Source organism: Vulpes vulpes, chromosome 12 (assembly GCF_048418805.1).
Source record: "Vulpes vulpes isolate BD-2025 chromosome 12, VulVul3, whole genome shotgun sequence".
Classification (NCBI taxonomy): domain Eukaryota; kingdom Metazoa; phylum Chordata; class Mammalia; order Carnivora; family Canidae; genus Vulpes; species Vulpes vulpes.
This window is the reverse complement of record NC_132791.1, coordinates 122,299,699-122,317,806: the sequence shown is the minus strand read 5'-3', so window position 1 is coordinate 122,317,806 and position 18,108 is coordinate 122,299,699. Positions and strand designations below refer to the sequence as shown.

At 46.8% G+C, this 18,108-nt stretch overlaps 1 protein-coding gene across 9 annotated transcripts in view; it reads left to right on the top strand.

The window, feature by feature from the left end:
- DIXDC1 (DIX domain containing 1) overlaps positions 1–18,108 on the top strand; it is a 70,874-nt gene that overhangs the window by 27,661 nt on the left and 25,105 nt on the right. For 6 of the 9 annotated variants that reach the window (XM_026006827.2, XM_026006824.2, XM_072729814.1 and 3 more), the window contains 6 exons: positions 4,347–4,476; positions 7,132–7,257; positions 9,320–9,551; positions 10,170–10,277; positions 15,880–15,992; positions 17,552–17,700. In XM_026006827.2, the coding sequence (XP_025862612.1) occupies positions 4,347–4,476; positions 7,132–7,257; positions 9,320–9,551; positions 10,170–10,277; positions 15,880–15,992; positions 17,552–17,700 (858 nt within the window). Of the gene's footprint in view, positions 1–4,346; positions 4,477–7,131; positions 7,258–9,319; positions 9,552–10,169; positions 10,282–12,651; positions 12,976–15,879; positions 15,993–17,551; positions 17,701–18,108 lie in introns of those variants that run through there. The other 3 variants (XM_072729815.1, XM_072729817.1, XM_072729816.1) reach the window with 3 other exon arrangements.

The following is an 18,108-nucleotide window of genomic DNA, read 5'->3' as shown; positions in this document are numbered from 1 at the left end:
GGCCTGTGGGCCATATTTGGGGTAGTAGACAGCTACTTCACGTAGATTATTACTCAAGAGACCCAAGCATTGGCTGTGGGGGAGAAAGTGGTTTAGACGAAGGTGCCTTCTGTTCTGAGCGGTTGAGAAAGGTTCACTGAAACCTTGGGGATGAATTTATTTGGGTGGTAGTGTGGTCCAGTGAAAAGAACACTGGCAGGAGTTAGAATTTCATAGTCATGGTTACTGTCTGAGTGACCCGGAACAAGTTAGATCACTGTTTTTGATTCTCAGTTTCCAATTAACAGAAAAAATGCAGTAAAACTTCCCCGGCAGATTAGTGTCAGCGAGAGTGTGTTCATGGGACCTAGCAGAGTGGTGCCTGGCTGGCCCCTTTGGTGGAGTGTGTGACTCTTGATCTCAGTGGTTGAGCATTCTCCTTCAGTTCAGGGTATGACCCCGGGGTACCAGGATTGAGTCCCACATCAGGCTTCCCTCATAGAGCCTGCTTCTCCCTCTACCTGTTTCTGCCTCTCTCTCTGTGTCTCTCATGAATACATAAATAAAATCTTTAAAAAAAAAAAAAGCCAACAGAAGGCTTTAGTTACTCAAGTAATAATGATCTTGGCTTAATGTAAACCATTTGTGCTCCTCTGCCCCTGCATTATTAATCTTTTCAGTCATTTAAGTCTCGGCCTGATGAACTGTGACAAATGATTCACTGGCTCAAATATTTGTCGTGTACCTGTTACTCTAAAGTCCAATAATTCTAAACTCTTGGTACTCCCTGTGTAGAGCATAGTTCAGACCTGAGCTCCTTTGAGCTCACTGTCCCCTTTGCCACTCCTTCCAACCCCAAAGTATGGGCTCAGGTTGGGCTAGTGTTGTCAGAGCTCTGTGTGACACCAGACATCCTCAGGGAGATCAGAGCTGAGGTGTGCAGGAAGGACAGGGAAGGCTTCCTGGAAAAGCTGATGCTTGAGTTGAGCCTTAAGAGGAGGCACCAGGCTCAGGGAGGGGACGTGGCTGGAAAGCTCAGTGCGTTTGGGGTACTGTGCATGGTTTGGATGAACTGAAATGTGCCCCACCAAGGGGAGGGTAGTGAGTAAAATTGGAGAAGAGGTAGCGGCCAGCACACAACAGACTAAATGCAGCTAAGGGGGTTGGATTTTATCTTGAGGATAAGAGAAGCCAGTGAAGGATTTGAAGCAGGAATGTGTGGAGGGTGGGTTGAAGATGATACTAGGTACAGGAAGCTTGGTTAGGAGGTTTTTAAATTATCATTTAAATTAAGTTAGCCAACATATAGTAAGTATATCATTAGTTTCAGATGTAGAGTTCAGTAATTCATCAGTTGCCTATAATACCCAGTGCTCATCCCATCACATGCCGCCCTAATGCCCATCACCCAGTTGCCCCATCCCTCTACCTACCTCCCTTCCCCCAACCCTGTTTGTTTCCTAGAGTTAAGAGTCTCTCATGGTTTGTCTCCCTCTCTGATCACTTCCCATTCAGTTTTCCTTCCCTTCCGGTATTATCCGCTGCACTGTTTCTTATATTCCACATGAGTGAAACCATATGATCATTGTCTGTGTCCGACTGACTCATCTTGGTCAGCATAATACCTTCCAGTTCCATCCACGTTGATGTAAATGGTAGGGATTCATCCTTTCTGATGGTTGAGTAATATTCCCTTGTATGTATAGAGGACATCTTCTTTATCCGTTCATCTGTCATGGACATCTGGTCTCTTTCCACAGTTTGGCTATTGTGGACACTGCTGCTATAAACATTGGGGTGCAGGTGCCCCTTTGGATCACTATGTTTGTATCTTTGGGATAAATACCTAGTAGTTCAATTGCTGGGTCACAGGGTAGCTCTATTTTTAACTTCTTGAGGAACCTCCGCACTGTTTTCGAGAGTGGCTATACCAGTTTGCATTCACACCAGCAGTGTAAGAGGTTTCCCCTTTCTCTGCATCCTTGCTAACATTTTTTGTTTCCTGACTTTTTAATTTTAGCCATTCTGATTGGTATAAAGTGGTATCACATTGTAGTTTTGATTTGTATTCCCTGATGCCAAGTGATGTGGAACATTTTTTCATGTGTCTGTTGGCCATTTGTATGTCTTCTTTGGAGAAGTATCTGTTCATGTCTTCTGCCCATTTCTTGACTGGATTATTTGTTTTTTGGGTGTTGAGTTTGTAAGTTCTTTGTAGATTTTGGATACTAGTCCTTTATCTTATATGTAATTTGCAAATATCTTCTTCCATTCCCTAGGTTGCCTTTTAGTTTTATTGACCGTTCCCTTTGCTGTATAAAAGCTTTTTATCTTGATGAAGTCCCAGTAGTTCATTTTTGCTTTTGTTTCTCATGGTTTTGGAGATGTATTTAGCAAGAAGTTGCCGTGGCCAAGGTCGAAGAGGTTGCTGCCTATGTTCTCCTCGAGGATTTTGATGGATTCCTGCCTCACATTTAGGTCTTTCATCCATTTTGAATTTATTTTTGTATGGTGTAAGAAAATGGTCCAGTTTTATTCTTCTGCATGGTGCTGTCCAATTTTCCCAACACCCATTTGTTGAAGAGACTGTCCTTTTTCTATTGGATATTCTTTTAGTTAGAAGTTTATATGTTGGCCAGGTAGTCAGATCCCAGCTGTTACCCTAAATGCCTTTTTTGGTCTTAACTCCTTTTCCCCAGAGCAGCATGGTTTACTATGGAGGCGCCCTGTGCCTGACTGGTCTGCCTCCCAGGGTGCTGTGGCTGAGGAGTAGGAAAAAAAGGAGCAGAGCTTGGGCAGGAGTCTGGCCCATATCAGGCAGAGGTGCAGCCACCCCTATTCTGTGGAGTGAGTTGGTTAGCACAAAGCCCTTCGTCAATGCTTGGACCACGTTTACTGTGTCACATCCTAGCTGGGGACATTGGGGAAGTTCTATAACTTCTCTGAACTTCATCCATAGAATGGAGAGGATACTGACCCTTCAATGCTTTTGTGATAATTAATTACATGATAATAATGATGAAAATAATAATGACATCAACTGTGTGGCAGGTCCTGTTTCAGGTACACTCATCAACACAATAAAACATACATCAAACACCAAAAATAGTGTATAGTTCACGTATGTATTAAGTTCTTCCTCCCACTACCTTGCTGATGCTGCACTTCTGCAGTTTGCCAGCAGCTGATAGATTATTCCCTTAGTACTGTCTTACAGAGACTTCATTTATTCCCACAAATCGACACAGAGAAAATAATGAAGATTTAATTTAAGCTCAGGGAGCAGCCAGTGAGTAATTTCCAGCATCATTTCATTGACAGAGTATTTGTGGCTTAGAAATCAACTGTTCTTTAACCAGATTGTAACTTAATACTGTTAGCCTCTGAGCCTGATTTTTAGGATTCAGGGTCTTGGGCTTCGGCAGAAACCCAACAGACTTGCTGCTGCTTCTGGGCCATTATTCATGTGCCATTTTGATATTTAGTGCCCTTCTTCAGAACAAATGCATAATCAGAATAAACACCTGAATGCAAGCTTTGTGTAAGGCACAACATGGAAGACATAAGATTATCCAAGGGCTGGGATGAGTTATATGTCCCTCTCTGGGCCCATCAGACTTCTGATGATACTGTCTAGCTTAGTCTCACAATAAGTGAAAGTTCTCCCTTCCGCCTGCCCATGTCTTGAGGGCACTGCTTACCAAATCCTTTCTTTTCCTTCTTTGTGCAGGTTTTAGGCAACTGGATCCTCTTTGGCAGTATAAAGCACAGATTATCACTAACTGTGTAGCAATCCCAGGATTATGGACTCAGGAGAATAAATCTTGCATTGACTCTGAGATGATTGCACTTAAGTCTCATTGTGAAGAATGTAGTGATGGCAGAGGTGGTTCTGAGCAGTTTTGCTGTTTATTCCTGGTTCCCCAATACCTGCCTTCTGAGTATCACTGTCCCTTGTGCATTGTAGACCATGAGTGATTGTTCCTGGGAAGCACAGTGGGTTGCTGGCGGCAGTGATTATACCTGAAAACTGGCTGCGTTTCTTGGCTGGTTCTCATCCCTGGTCAACAGAGAAAACACAGGCAAAGCAGGAGTCCATAGTCCTTGAGACACTCATCTGCTTATCTGTGTCTACATTGCCACCAAGTCAGTGGTTAGCTTTCCCTGATGACTAGCATAAAACTAGAGATTTTTAGAACACATTCCATTTCTGATTATCTTTCTTCTTTATTCCCTTGAAACCTCCTCCTCCCTCTGGATGTAGATTTCCCACCACAGCCCATTCTCAAATGCTGCCCTAGAAGGTGTGGGGCAAAGGATAAGAATAATATGCAACCTCTGTCTTATTTCCACCTTTGATTTTCCAGCAACAGCTACAGGCGTACGTGGCCTGGGTGAATGCACAGCTCAAGAAGAGGCCAGCGGTGAAGCCGGTGCAGGACCTGCGACAGGATCTTCGGGATGGGGTGATCCTGGCATATCTCATCGAGATTGTTGGTCAGTTGACCCTGGACTCTGATGCCAGCATAAGCCAGAACATGCCTTCTTTATCCTCCATGTGCCCTTCAGACCAGTTTGCTGCTTCTTTGTAATATGTGGAAATGGAAGTGTAGAAGGTTTAACTTACTCGACCAATGTTAATTCATTTATTTATGACTGAACAAATTCTGTGTGCAGGCACTGTATTATGCTCCGGGAATGTGATTATGAGCATAGTCTATCCTCTCAGGAGTATTCCTATCTAGTTGGAAAGACTGGAAAGTGAAGTCAATTCCATTCTTGTACTTAGGACTCTGATGGGGAAAGGACAAAGAGGAGCACATGGGTGGATGGAGGCACCCATTCTAGTCCTAGGGGTTCGACTTTCCAAGGCTACGTAACTGTATGTAGCAAAGCAGAGGCACAAAGCTAGACCTGCTTTAATTCCAATGTTCATTTATTTTTATTTATTTATGTTTAAAAGGTTTTATTTATTTATTCATGAGAGATACAGAGAGAGGCAGAGACATAGGCAGAAGGACAAGCAGGCTCCTTTAGGGGAACCTGATGTGGGACTTGATCCCAGGACCCCAGGATCACAATCCAAACCAAAGACAGACACTCAACCATTGAGCTACCCAGGCATCCCCCAAAGTTCATTTTAAACCTTAGTTTTCACTGATTTGAATCAATTATACTTGAAAATATAGTCAGATAGAAAATGCAGAAGTCACAAAAGTATGTAAAAGCCTTTTTTCCACCCGCACCAGTGACGTGTTCTTTCTGGAAGGGACCAGTGTTAGCAGTTTCTTGCATTTCTTTTCAGATGTTCTGTGCATCTACAAGCAATATGAATATGTATTCTTGGTTTCCCAAAACCCACATTCTTAAATGCTGGATTTTATTGTGACTTTGCTATATGGAAAAATTCACTGAATTCACTATCTTATTCCTCAGTCTTTCTTTAACATGTCCTCATCATTGGGCTTTTGATCCCACTATTCCACTGAAACTGCTTGCATCAAGGTCACAACCTTTGCCTTTTCAAATCCAGTGGCTCGGCCTCAGTCTCCATTTTATTCAGTTTAGCAGAACTTGACACAGTTTGTCCTTCCTCCTTCAGACACTCTCATTACTTGGCTTCCAGGACCCTCCTTCTTCACTGGCTCCCCCTGTTTGTGCTGCTGGCTTTTCTCCTTTTTTTTTTTTTTAAAGATTTTATTTATTTATTTGAAAAAGAGAGAGAGAGCACAAGCAGGGGGAGAAGCAGGCAGAAGGAGAAGCAGGTTCCCTGTGGAGCAGGAAGCCTGATTTGGCACTTGGTCCTGGGACCTGGGGTCATGATCCAAGCTGAAGGCAGACACCCAACCAGCTGAGCCACCCCAGCACCCCTGGCTTTTCTCCTTTCTGACCTCTAAATGTTGAGGTCCTCTACATTAAGTCTGTAACCCTCGTGTGTCTCTGTCCCCAAGTGATCTCCTCCCATATCTATATCATTAGCCCTAAACTTGTCTTTGAGTTTGAGACATAAATATCAACTTTGTGCTCAACATGCCACCCGGATGTCTAAAGTGCAGCAGAGCTTTGGGTAACCTTCTGCCTCCCAATTCCTGTGTCCTCCAGTTTCTTCACTGAAGTAACACATGACGGTACCATTCACCCAGCCATTAACACAGAACGCTTGGAAGCTGTCCTTCATTATTCTCTTTTCTTCATATCATATATTATACCCTTCCCTTGTGCTATCTACTCTATGTTAAAGTTTCACCCAACATCTGACTTCTCACCTGTCAGCCTTTTCCAGTCAAGCCCAGAACCATCATTATCCCTTACTTTGGCTAGTTTGATTTTCTAACTAATCTCCCTGTTTCCTCTCTATATAAGCTGAGTCCACATATAGTCAACTTCTAAAAACACAGATCCTGTAAGTCCCTTGCCTCAGACTCTCCTTTGGCTTCACGTTACACTCAATAAAATTCCAGCTCTTTACTCTGGTCCATAGACCCTTAAATATCCTGGCTCTGCTTACCTGCCTACCTTCTTCTAGGACTTGGCTCCCTCCTCTCTCTCCACTCCAGCCACATTGGGCTTGGATAAGCTGAACTCATTTCTACCCTGGCATTTGTACCTGTGATTCCTCAGGCTGGGATGCTTCCTCCTCAAATCTTAACATCTCTTATTTGATTCAAGTCTCTGCCCAAATACAATATCAGGGAGGCCATGATTCTACTCCCATTTGTTTTTCCTCATAGCCCTTTTCACCACCTGAAATTATATTACACATGTACTGGTTAGCTCGGTCATTTGTCATCCCTAGAGATATGACCTCTGCAGTGGGAGGGACTTTGTCCATCTTGTTCATTGCTGTTTCACTGGTGCCCAGAACAGTGCTTGGGACACAGCGGGTGCTCAATGAGTATTTGCTGAGTGAATAAGTGCACACACAGTCACTTCACAGCCTCCTGGATTTAGCTTTGAAAATTTTAAGACCCTCCAAAAGGCTTTTACTTTCTTATTCCCCATCCAAATTACAGGCACCAAGGCTTAACTCACTTGCATAATTATATATAATCTTCTCATTTACATCAAATATTCCCTTTCTTGGTATCTGGCTATTATGAAACTTTGATAGTGTTCCTCCCTATATCTTTTATGTTTTCTCTCTTTTAACAGCAGGAGAAAAACTGAATGGGGTACAGCTGAGTCCCAGTAACCAACAGGAAATGAAGAATAATGTGGAGAAAGTGCTACAGTTTGTGGCCTCTAAAAAGATTCGAATGCACCAGACTTCAGCTAAAGGTCAGTGCTTCGTCATGTCTTTGGGGGATGAGTATACTCAGCTTTACCCAGGGATTATGAGGCTCGGAAGAACCATCCATTGTATAGCCAACGGTTCTGAGGAGACTGCAATAGGATTAGGCCCATGGTCTCATATCATTTTTCCATAAAGAGAGTTACCCTCTTGGGACAGGGTGATCATTGAAAATCTGGGTGGAGATAGACATTCTCTATTGAATAAAAGTTTGGTTGAGTGTATGTATGAAAATTAATAGAGTAGAAATGACAAGATTGGGATATTAACCTTAGAATATCTCATTTAAGTAATCAAAAATGAAGATAGATTATGTTTTTCAAGTTCCTTCGGTTTCATGCCCAAGCATTATTTCAAATCATAATAGCTATATTTTTTCCATCCAGTTTTCTAGAAGAAAAATATTTTATAGCTTTTTTTTTTTTGGATATCACGGAATATTTCAGGCAAGATGAAAGGGGCTCTGGGGCCTCTGAACATCCCCTCTGTTGTAACTGCATGGCCAGAAGAGAACACTTCTCTTCCATAATGAACCCAGCTACAAGGAAGCCATTGTTCAGGTGTCTTCACAGAGCCCCAGGCTCTCTGGCCTTCCCACTGTTTCTCTAAAAATGATTGTAGATCTGGTTCTATTTCAGTTTCAGTTTCTGGGTCTGATTGCTTGTGGCTCTGATAAGAATGGGGGTGGGAGGGAGCTTTCCTTCCATGTTGGATTATTGGTGTTCTCTGTGTTGGGATCATTCAGGTGGGGCAGATACTGTATGTACCACTGAGAATGCCCTGTAGAAAGTATCAAGCATATTTGCAATGCCATGACACTAAAAAGATAGAATTTCACCCATTCCTTAGTTTAACTTTCACCAGACCTATCATATTGCTTTTTGCGTGCATTCTTCTTTTTTTTCTAGGGCAAAATTTAGAGTGCCATAATATCGCTGCTCTGGTCCCCCTGAGGGGTGGGCTTGGGGATCTGGCCCATTAAACTTAGCTATTTTGAGGGAATACTGCAGTGGAGGACATCATTGTCGTTTACCTGGAGAAGTGCAACAGCTTCCTAATTAGTTTCCCAGCTAATTAGGGGGAGTTTTGTCCATCCCCCTCTGCTCTCCACACGGCAGCCATAATGATCTTTCTGGGAACACATGAGTTCATGCCACTGCTCTGTGCCTGCAGGTCCTTAGGGGGAAATCCAGAGTCCTTCCTGTGGCTTGCCATGGCCTTTCTGACTTGACCTCTGACTTCACTGCCTGTGGCCTTGCCCTTCACCTTCTCCCCCTGCACTCTGAGCCCTAGCTGTGCTGTGCGTTTTTCAATGGCTCTGTGACAGAGCCATGCTACAGAAATATAATGCGAGTCTCATAGATATAACTTAAAAGTTTCTAATAGCTACATTTACCAAAAAAGGGAAATGAGAGAAACTAATTTTAATAACGCATTTTATTTAACCAAGTATATCCAAAATATCATCAGTGGAGTATGTGATCCATGTAAAAGCTAATAATGAGATGTTGTGCATTCTACTTTTTATACTAAGTCTAATGAGATATGTTTCAATCTGACTTTTTTTTTGGTGCTAAGTACTGTTCTTCTAGCACATTTCAATTCAGACTATACCCTTTTAGTGCTCAGAAGCCTCATGTGGCTCGTGGCTCCCATACTGGACAGCACGGCTCTCACATGTCGTGCTCTCTCTCACTTCTAGACCATCACACCTGCTGTTCCCTCTTCTTGGAATATTCTTTCCTTCTCCTCCTTCACTTGATGAACCACTATTTGTCAGTCAAGTCTCAGTTTTAAGTCTACTTCCCCTAGGAATCTACTTGAGCCCTCTAGACTGGACAAGATGACCTAACTTTGTGCTCCCGGAGAATCCTGTACTTCTAACATTACACATCACCATACTTTATTATAATTGCTTTAACATGTTCTGTCTTCCTATTGAACATGGCTTTGTGAGGACGAAGAGACCAGTATCACTAGCAAATATGTGTTAAATGAATGAACCCTGTACCTCCCTCTTAGGACCTCTGGGTCTGTTCTGTCTCTCAGATATTGTGGAAGGAAACCTGAAGTCTATCATGAGGCTGGTCCTTGCCTTAGCAGCTCATTTCAAACCTGGCTCCAGCAGGACAGTGAACCAAGGACGGGACTCCAGAGCCCCTCTGCAGAGTCACCAACCACACTGTGCCACTGCTGTGGCCCAGGGAGCAGCTGCCGCTCTGGCTGATGTGTGTCATGACATGTCACGGTCAGGACGGGATGTCTTTCGATACAGACAGAGGTAAGGGCAGAAATCTGGGGATGGGAACTTGTTCCTCTCTCTGATCTCTCATGGTGAATGATACCGTGCGATAGATGGATGTGTATCATCTCAAGAGCCCTGCGCTGCAGAAAAAAGCATAAAGTATAGGTCAGAGAGGATACTCCAAATGAGAAAAGCCCTTTTAAGAGAGATGTTTACTTTGCAGTTAGTGGAAAGTAAAGGAATCATATTTGTAATTTTTTTGTTCTGGTGCCCAGGATTTAAATATATGCCTTTGGCACAGTGGGTTTTCTTCACTGGGAGATATGTGGGAGCAATGTTCCAAGTCATCTGGGGGAGTCTCTCTCTAGAACATATCCTAAAGCCAACTTGTCCTGAAGACTCACAGCAGGAAACTTTGTGGGGATTGTATGTTTGCTGGGAGAGAGCAGGACCCTAGGTGTTGCAGAGATTGGTGAAATTAGTTGTTTTATGTCTGTCTTCCGTACTGGGTGTCAGGTGTCTCTAAGGCAGGGGCTTGGCCTTACTCCTCTTTCTTCCCTTAGTGCTCTCAGAGTGGCCATCGGTCTTTTCTTATTGAGTTGACCTGAACTGAGGACTGACACCCTCTCCTTTGCTGGTGCCCTCCGCCTTTAGGAACAACAGCATGGATGAGGAGATTGAGAATCCCTACTGGAGTGTGCGCGCCCTGGTACAGCAGTATGAAGGGCAGCAGAGGTCCCCGTCTGAGTCCAGCTGCTCCAGGTAACTGTGGTGTCAGCCCTGTAGCTCTAACGTCTTGCTTAAAAGTTGAACTCTTGGGAAGTCTCCGAGTTTTGAGCTTCAAGGAGCAACACAACAGGCAGTAAGGCTCCTAACTCATTTCTCTTTCACTCGGTTTCTGTTAACTTTAAAGGGGTAGTCTTCAGCACTGCTTTGCGGTTTCTTGCTGGCAGGAAGGTAGGGAGGGTGGGGTGTTTCCCACACAGGGAAGCTTTGTGCTGAGCCTGAGCATCACTGCTCAGCTCTGTCCACATGGGGGCGTGAGTAGGAGCTGTTAGGGCCCAGGCCCTGGCTCGGATATCTGCGCCTTAGGGCAGCCACCAATTCCGACAGCCAGTTCCATGGTACTGTCTCTGCGCCTGGCCCCAGAAGGCTGTATCAAGCTTGTAACAAGAGAAAAAAAACTGAGCAGAGCTGTCTGAGAGCATTAGAACATTTCCAACTTTCATTTATAGGGCTAGGAACTGTGGCAGACTAGTATGCCTGTGAGTGGGGTAAGATGTTTGGGACCCTAGCAGAAAGGCCATCTCTAGCTCTTTGAGCCAAGTGCAAAGACCCAAATAGGACACAGTGCTCTAATAAAAGCCTGATCAATGCCAAGTGTAGTGGCAGGAAAAGACTACTTTCCTGGCTCATATAAATCATGCTCCTAAAAATATATCCCCAGATCATGTTAGCTTATTTACTAACTTCATTTCATTGCTGAATCATATTTAATTTATGCTCTTATGACCTTTTCTTTCCTACCTCAACCCAGCTTAGTCTGTTCTAGTTAAGCCTAGTTGTTCTTTGTCTTGTATGTATCTTAGGTGCATTTGTTTTCTTTCCTCCTGTGTTTTTTCCATATAAAATTCCATCTGAGATTGATAGACTGTTTCTTAATTCATTGCAGTCATATGGAATTCTTCCCAGCATTTTAATAGACCGATAACCTTGCTCAACTTTAATTTTTATGTTTAGTAGATTGCTTTTTTATTTATAAAGTTCACATAGCATAAAATTAGCCATTCATCATTTTAAAGTGTACCATTCAGTGGCATTGAGTATCTTCCTCATGTTGTGTGACATTACTTCTATCCATATCAAGGGCATTTTCATCACCCCAAAAGGAAACCCTGTACCCATTAAGCAGTAGGTGTGCTAGTATGAGAATCTAAAGCGTTTCTCCCTTGCTTGCTGCTTAGACTATCATTTGGTACAGAATCAAAGGCCGTTCCATTGTATAAGGAGATGTATTGCTTCCTGTATGGCTACAGGCCTTTCACTCCTTTGTGCCAGTTAGAGTTAGAGAGAGAGCCAGAGAGAGAGAGTGTGTGTCAGAGAGTCAGAGAGAGTGAGAGAGAGAGAGCCAGAGCGAGCCAGAAAGGAGAGTCTGGATTTCTGCCTGAGAACACCTGCTTCCTTGCTTTCTGGCAGGAGAACTCAGACTAGGGCAGGAGCTTTGACACTGTGAATTAGGGACCCACTGGAACTCGGGCTGCAGTGGGCAGGCAGTGACAGATTTCCTGGGAGAGGGGTCAAGTAGTAATTCGCATTCCCTTGCTGATTTTTGCCATTTTCTTCTAAGCTGACCTCTCACTCACCTCTTTGGGATGCTGGGTCAGCACCCTGAGTTTTCCTCAGTGAGCACCGGGACCCAGCAGGCTCTGGAACATTCTGCCCGTCCCCGCCTTCCTCGGGAAGGGGGGTGGGGGAGAGGCCACCTCGTGGCTCAGTGACCCAGGAAGGCCGGGAGACCGCCGTGTGAGTGTGAACCGGGCGTGGCTCCCCTGCGCCTGGAGACCCCCGGGCGGGGCCCTGGCCGCCTGTTGCTCGGCAGACCTCGCGTGCACGCAGAGTGGTCCCCGGCTGGGAAACCAGAAGGCTCGCAAGGCCTGGGGGACGGCGGGAGGAGGTGGGCTTGGCGGCGCTGTCTCCACCCCGGCGAGGGCGACCTCGGGGCCGCGAGGCAGGGAGGGGTCGGCGGCGCGGAGAGGGCGTCTGCGGCCCGGGGTGCCCGCTCCTCCCGGCGCCCGGGCCCCGCCCCCGCCCCACCCCCACCCCACCCCCACCCCACCCCACCCCACCCCCCGGTCCGGGTCGGAGCCCCGCGCGGCCCGCGCGCCGCCAGCCTGGGAGCGGGGGCGGAGAGGGGCGGGGCGGAGGCGGCGCGGAGCCGGGGCCGGGGCCGGGGCCGGGGCCGGGGCCGGGGCCGGGGCCGGGGCCGGGGCAGGGGCAGGGGCAGGGGCAGGGGCAGGGGGTGCCCGCGCGCAGCCGGAGCCACGGGCGGCGCGGCCGGGGGCCGGCGATGGGGTGAGATGCCCGCGCCCGGGGGCACGGCCGGAGCCGCGCGGCCGCCGCGATGCCGCTGCCGGGGCCCCGCCGCGGGCGAGGGGAGGCGGCTTCCGTGCGGGCCGGGCTGCGGCAGCGTGTGAGCGGCCGGGACCGCGCGCCTCACACCCGGGAGCATCCCGGTCCGCGGGGCCTCGCCGCCCGCCTCGCCGCCCGCCTCGCCGCGCTTCCGACTCGGCTCCGCGGGCGCGGCCGGCGGCTCCGGTAGGCGGCCTGCGGGGCAGTGCTTCTGGGGGCCCCCGCGCGGGGAGACATGCCCGTGACCCCCCGCCGCCCGCCTCGCCCGGGGAAACAGGCTCGCTGAAGCCGGAGCCAGGACGGGGACCATGGGAGGGACGCAAGTCAAATGGTGAGCAGGAGCCGCCTCGGCCGGGGGGGATGGGGATGGGGATGGGGGCGGGGGCCGGGCGGGAGCCGCGGGGGCCGGGGATGCTGCTGGCCGGGGCCAGACCGGGTTGGCGGGGGGCGCGGCACCGGGAGGACGGGCTGCTGCCCCGGGAGACCGCCGCCCAACGCGGAGGGTTTGGGAGCCTCGCCCGCAGCGGGGAGGGAGGAGGGGCCCTTCACCCCGTCCTGGCTCCGCTGCGGGAGGGCACGGCCGGCGGACGCGGGACTCTTTCGCGTTACCCATTACCCATTTATTAAGAATTGATTTTCCTGTCATTTGGACTTTGCTGGGGCATCGTTTGTCTGATGCTAAGATTGGGGAGATGTTGGACCTGTGGGAATTAAGAAATGTAGCAGTCACACTGTTTTTGTAATCAATTCCCTGATTTGAGGGGATTATGATGGCAAGCGGGGTATTACTTGTTTGCAGAATAGGGGTTTTGAGTTCTTCGGGGAGCCTAAATCACATAATTAATTAGCATTAAAGTACTCTTCTGTGACCTGAAGTACATGATCGAATTCACCATCCTCACTGGTATAAGGTTCTTGGGGATGCAGCAAGATTGCTGCTCTGACATGTGCCTCAGGATTTTTCTCCCACAGGTCCTTTATCTTGTGACTTGGCCACCTAGTTTCATGGTCTTACCTCCCTGTGGCCTCACATACTGGCAGCCTCAAATTCAAGAAAGAAAAATGTTGTTTTCCTTTGGCTGCTCTGCCACTCCCCCAGTGGGGTTGGATGTGCAGACATCCGCCTCCTTCTGCCCTTATATGGGAGACAACTCACTTAAGAGGAAGAAGGTGGAGCTGAGCATGCGTCTCTGCTTTTAGGCGAGCAGTTCTCCAGCATCCCAGGTTCACACTCCTCTTCCCACCCTCACCCCCCTGTGTCTCACACATCCCCACTGTGGTCCAGCCAAATGCAGGCAGTGGAACGTGTCAACCATAGCACCTCGTCAGCTAAGGAAGTGTCGTTTTATCATTTCTCAAAGAAGAGCAGCTGATAGGGGCCTCTGTCTGCAAGTGGATCCCCATTTCTGTTGGAATCTGAATGTGGAGGCCTAAATGGTCATAAATCTATTCTCCTTATGGTGACAGAGAGCCCTGACGCTAATGCTTTTCCAGCAGTTAGTTCATGTTGGCCTGGAAGCCAGATTGCCCAGGTGGTGAAAGATGGATAAGCAATGACCTTTTCTAAATACCACTTCTTGCCACCTCTCTATAACAACCCCCCACCTCCTGCTGGGGTGATAGATCTTTACATAGGGTAAAGCAATTTTCCTTCATTTCAAGAAGCAAAAAACTTTGTATTTTTTTCTGAGGTTCTGATAAGGATGAGGATGTATCACTGGTTGAGGTCATTCCCACCAAAGCCCTAAAACTTGGGACAACCAGGAGCATGAGACACTAGTCCTCAGGCGGCTTTCAAGGTTTTGAAATCTCTGACTACAACCACTTGTGCTCAGCTCTTGTTTTTCTTGGTCTCTAGGAAGACAAAATGTTAACTCCTGATCGTGGCTGTGAGGATTAGCCTGGGAGACTTCAGGGGCACATTAACTGGGTCAGTGCATCCTAGACACTTTCACTGTTGTCTGGGTGATGGATTTGGAAAGAATTCCTGAGAGGGGGCTGGGCCCAGAGACCCTAGGGTCCCTGAGATTGTTTCAGAGCTGATATTCTCAAGGTGCGGCAGTGCAGAGAAAAAAAGGCTCCTCAGATTCCTTCTCCCTGTCAGATGGAAAATCCAGCCTCACATTCCCATCTTGTCCGAAGATTTGCTGTTGTTCTGCAGCTTTAAAAGACATCTTCCCTGATAATCACAGCAGTTCCCTCCAAGGCTAATAGTTGTATGAGAACCTAAGAATCATTGGGAGGTTTGTGGTGATAGTTTGCAAATAGTATAAGCAGGGATCTAAATAACTCTTTGATGGTACAACCAGGTAAACCTTTCCCTTTCCTTAGCAGATCTTTCCCCATTTCCTTCTGAGTCCCCTTTTCCTAGTCACGTACTATCCTTGTTGATATATCCCTGCCCTTTTGCCCAGTCCAGCACTGTCCACACACTAGCAGTTCCTCACCGTGAATCACCTCAGCATTGTCCTTTCTCTTGAGACCAGCCTAGAGCTGATCTGCCGTGTTACTCTGCTGGTGATGCTTGTGTCTGTGAGTTTCAGTAGATTGGAAGTGGATTTTTCTTCCAGCTCCCAAAGCTGCTAAGACACACACTATATCTTTCTGTCTTTGAATCTGGGCCCAGGGATAGTGATGGTACAGGTGGTGGTGCAGGTTGTGGTGGTAAGTTAAAAAAAAAAAAAAAAGCGCAAACAAAACAAAACTTGGAGTTCTTTAAGATGCTAGATTACCCATCCTTCTGGTAAATCTCTTCCTTGCGAATTAGGCTTCCAGGCAGCCTTGCTGTGGAAAAAACGTCCTAGGACTGGGTCATTCATTCCTTTAACATTCATTCATTCATTCATTCAGTAATTCATCCTGTACTCATTCAACAAATGTTCGTTCATACCGTGGACTGGGGACTGTGTTGGGCAGTAGGGTTAATAAAAAAACATGTTTCTGGGTTAAATTATGACAGTTGGCTTCTAACCAGCAGTTCACAGGGACACCTGGAGGCTCGGTCATTAAGCGTCTGCCTTTGGCTCAGATTATGATCTCAGGGTCCTGGGATCGAGCCCCGAATCGAATCAGTCGCCCTGCTCAGCAGGGAGCCTGCTTCTCTTGCTCCCTCTGCTGTTCCCGCCACTTGTGCTCTCTGGTTCTCTCTCTCTTTGTCAAATAAATAAATAAGATCTTTTAAAAAAATAAATAACTGTTCATACTAATTGTTCTCTTACTTTTCCTTCTATCACAGCCTGACTTCACCCAGTCCTATCCACAGTGCCAAGAGCGAATCCATTATAACCCAGTCAGAGGAGAAGGCAGATTTCGTGATTATTCCCTCTGACGGAATAGAGAACAGAACAGGTACTGTCAGTGTGCCTGGGTTGGCTCAGGGAATAGCCCTTGTCTTGAAATGTTTGGGGGTCCTGACTGTCTACCTATAAATTCCCTGGCCTTCTCTCCCTCTCTGCGGCCTGTGCATGCAGGGTCAGCTCTAGGGGGCTCTGATGCCTTTGAGCCAATGAATGTGGTTATCTTCTTGCAGAATGTCACTTATGATATCATAGCTGTCAGAAATCTTACAGCAGCGTAGACAGGCTGTTCCTCTGCTGGCTGTCTGTGAATTAGGAAGTGACTTTGGGGCGATCCAAAAGTCTTACTCAACTAAACTGTTTTTATTATTCCTATGTTATAGAAATAATTTCAGTAAGTTCTTGACTTAAATTTGAACCAGGAATAGATCAGTATGAGTTGAGGTGCCTGTGAAAATATAAAGAGCAGGTCTACATCAGGCTTTTGTGTGGGTTTGTTTTTTGTTGTTGTTGTTTGTTTTTTTGTTTTTTTGTTTTTTAATCAGGCTTTTGGTGTGAGGGCTATAGAAAGGACCACAAAGGGTTCCCTTTGTTTAAACTTCTCCTTCTTCTCTCTCAGTTACTCTCCTTCTTCTTACATAAACATACAGGGAAGCATAAAAGAAGCAAAAGCATGTGATTTCGATAGTTCTATTCATCTCTAAGGGCTGTAATGAAACTGAAGCCCTCAAAAACAAAAACGACTTAAATTCTTGCCTCTAGCCCTGGAATGAGCAGCAAAGAGTTAGTCACGTTACTGATTCAGAAACTCCTGGGACCTTGGGGAGGGAAAGCATTTACTGAGTGAGTGCTCCGGGTCAGGCACCATGGAGCCCTGCATATAAGTTACCTCATTCAATCTTCCCAGCAACCCAGAGGAATTACACTTATTACATTCACGCTTCTGAATGAAGACGCTTACTCAGAGAGTTTATACCCTTCTGTATTCCATAATGCGTTTTTAATGGCCGTGCACACAATTAGATGGGATAAAATAGACACCAGGAAACCAGAGCAAAGAGACCATAAATGTCGGAAAATAAAACAAAACCAGGAGCAAGATTAAATAGCTTGTGCATGTGTGCTTTCAATAGTTTGTTTCATGTGTGACTCATATGGTGTCACATGTGGACGGGGCTTCGGTATGACGGAATGGTCAAAGGAATATTAACTCGAAGGCTCCCCTCTGAAGCTCCGCAGCAACCGACAAGAATTTGGTTTTCATTGCAACTGGTAGTTAGCTCCTCTCTTTGTACCTGGCAGATTGCAGCTTTGGGAATGCCAGTTGCAGAGGATTAAGAATAGGGTCTATGTGTCCCATACCAAGATTCCCAAGGAGGGAATCTTATTACTTCTTCAAGGTTCCATCGCTTTCCCCAACAGGAGGGAGGCGGAGTTCCTAGCCAGTTCTTTATGTGTCACAGCCCCACCTGGTGGATAGTCCTGTTTGTGCCAGGAGGACAGGTTCAGAAGGCAGGTGACCCCAACCTGAGAAAGGCAGAGGACGGTGACGCTTTCTGCTCGAAACTCTTTTCTTCAACATGAACTATACTCCCTCCTTTCCTTTCGTAGAAGAGACAGACTCTCCGTTTTCCCGAGACTGGCGACCAGGTAGCCCCGGAACCTATCTGGAGACCTCATGGGAAGAACAGCTGTTGGAACAGCAAGAACATTTAGAGAAAGAAATGGAGGAAGCAAAAAAAATGATATCTGGATTGCAGGTAGCCCTTTCCCGTGTGGCTTATCCTTGGTGCACCCATTGATGATGATTTTTAAGTCTTGAGTATCAGTTGAAAGTAAACTGGTACTGATTCACAGGAGGTCAGAGTTGAATGGGGGAGTTCAGACAGGGGGAGTAGTCCTCAAAGAGCAGAAAACCCTTCATGGGTGCCTACTCCTAAATGGGCCTACGGGCTCTTGTTGACAGCACAGCTGTTGGGATTTCTGCGAGCCTGGGACCCTTCTGGACCCCTACCAAACCCTTTTTCCAGCTCTTGGCTTGTAGGTGGGTCTCTCCCCTGACCTGCACTGTGGGCCTCACCAAAGAACAGCACTGTGAACAGTCAGGGATTTTTCCCTTGGAATTCTCTCATGAAGAGTGCATGAGAGTAATCCCGCAGGTCTCCATT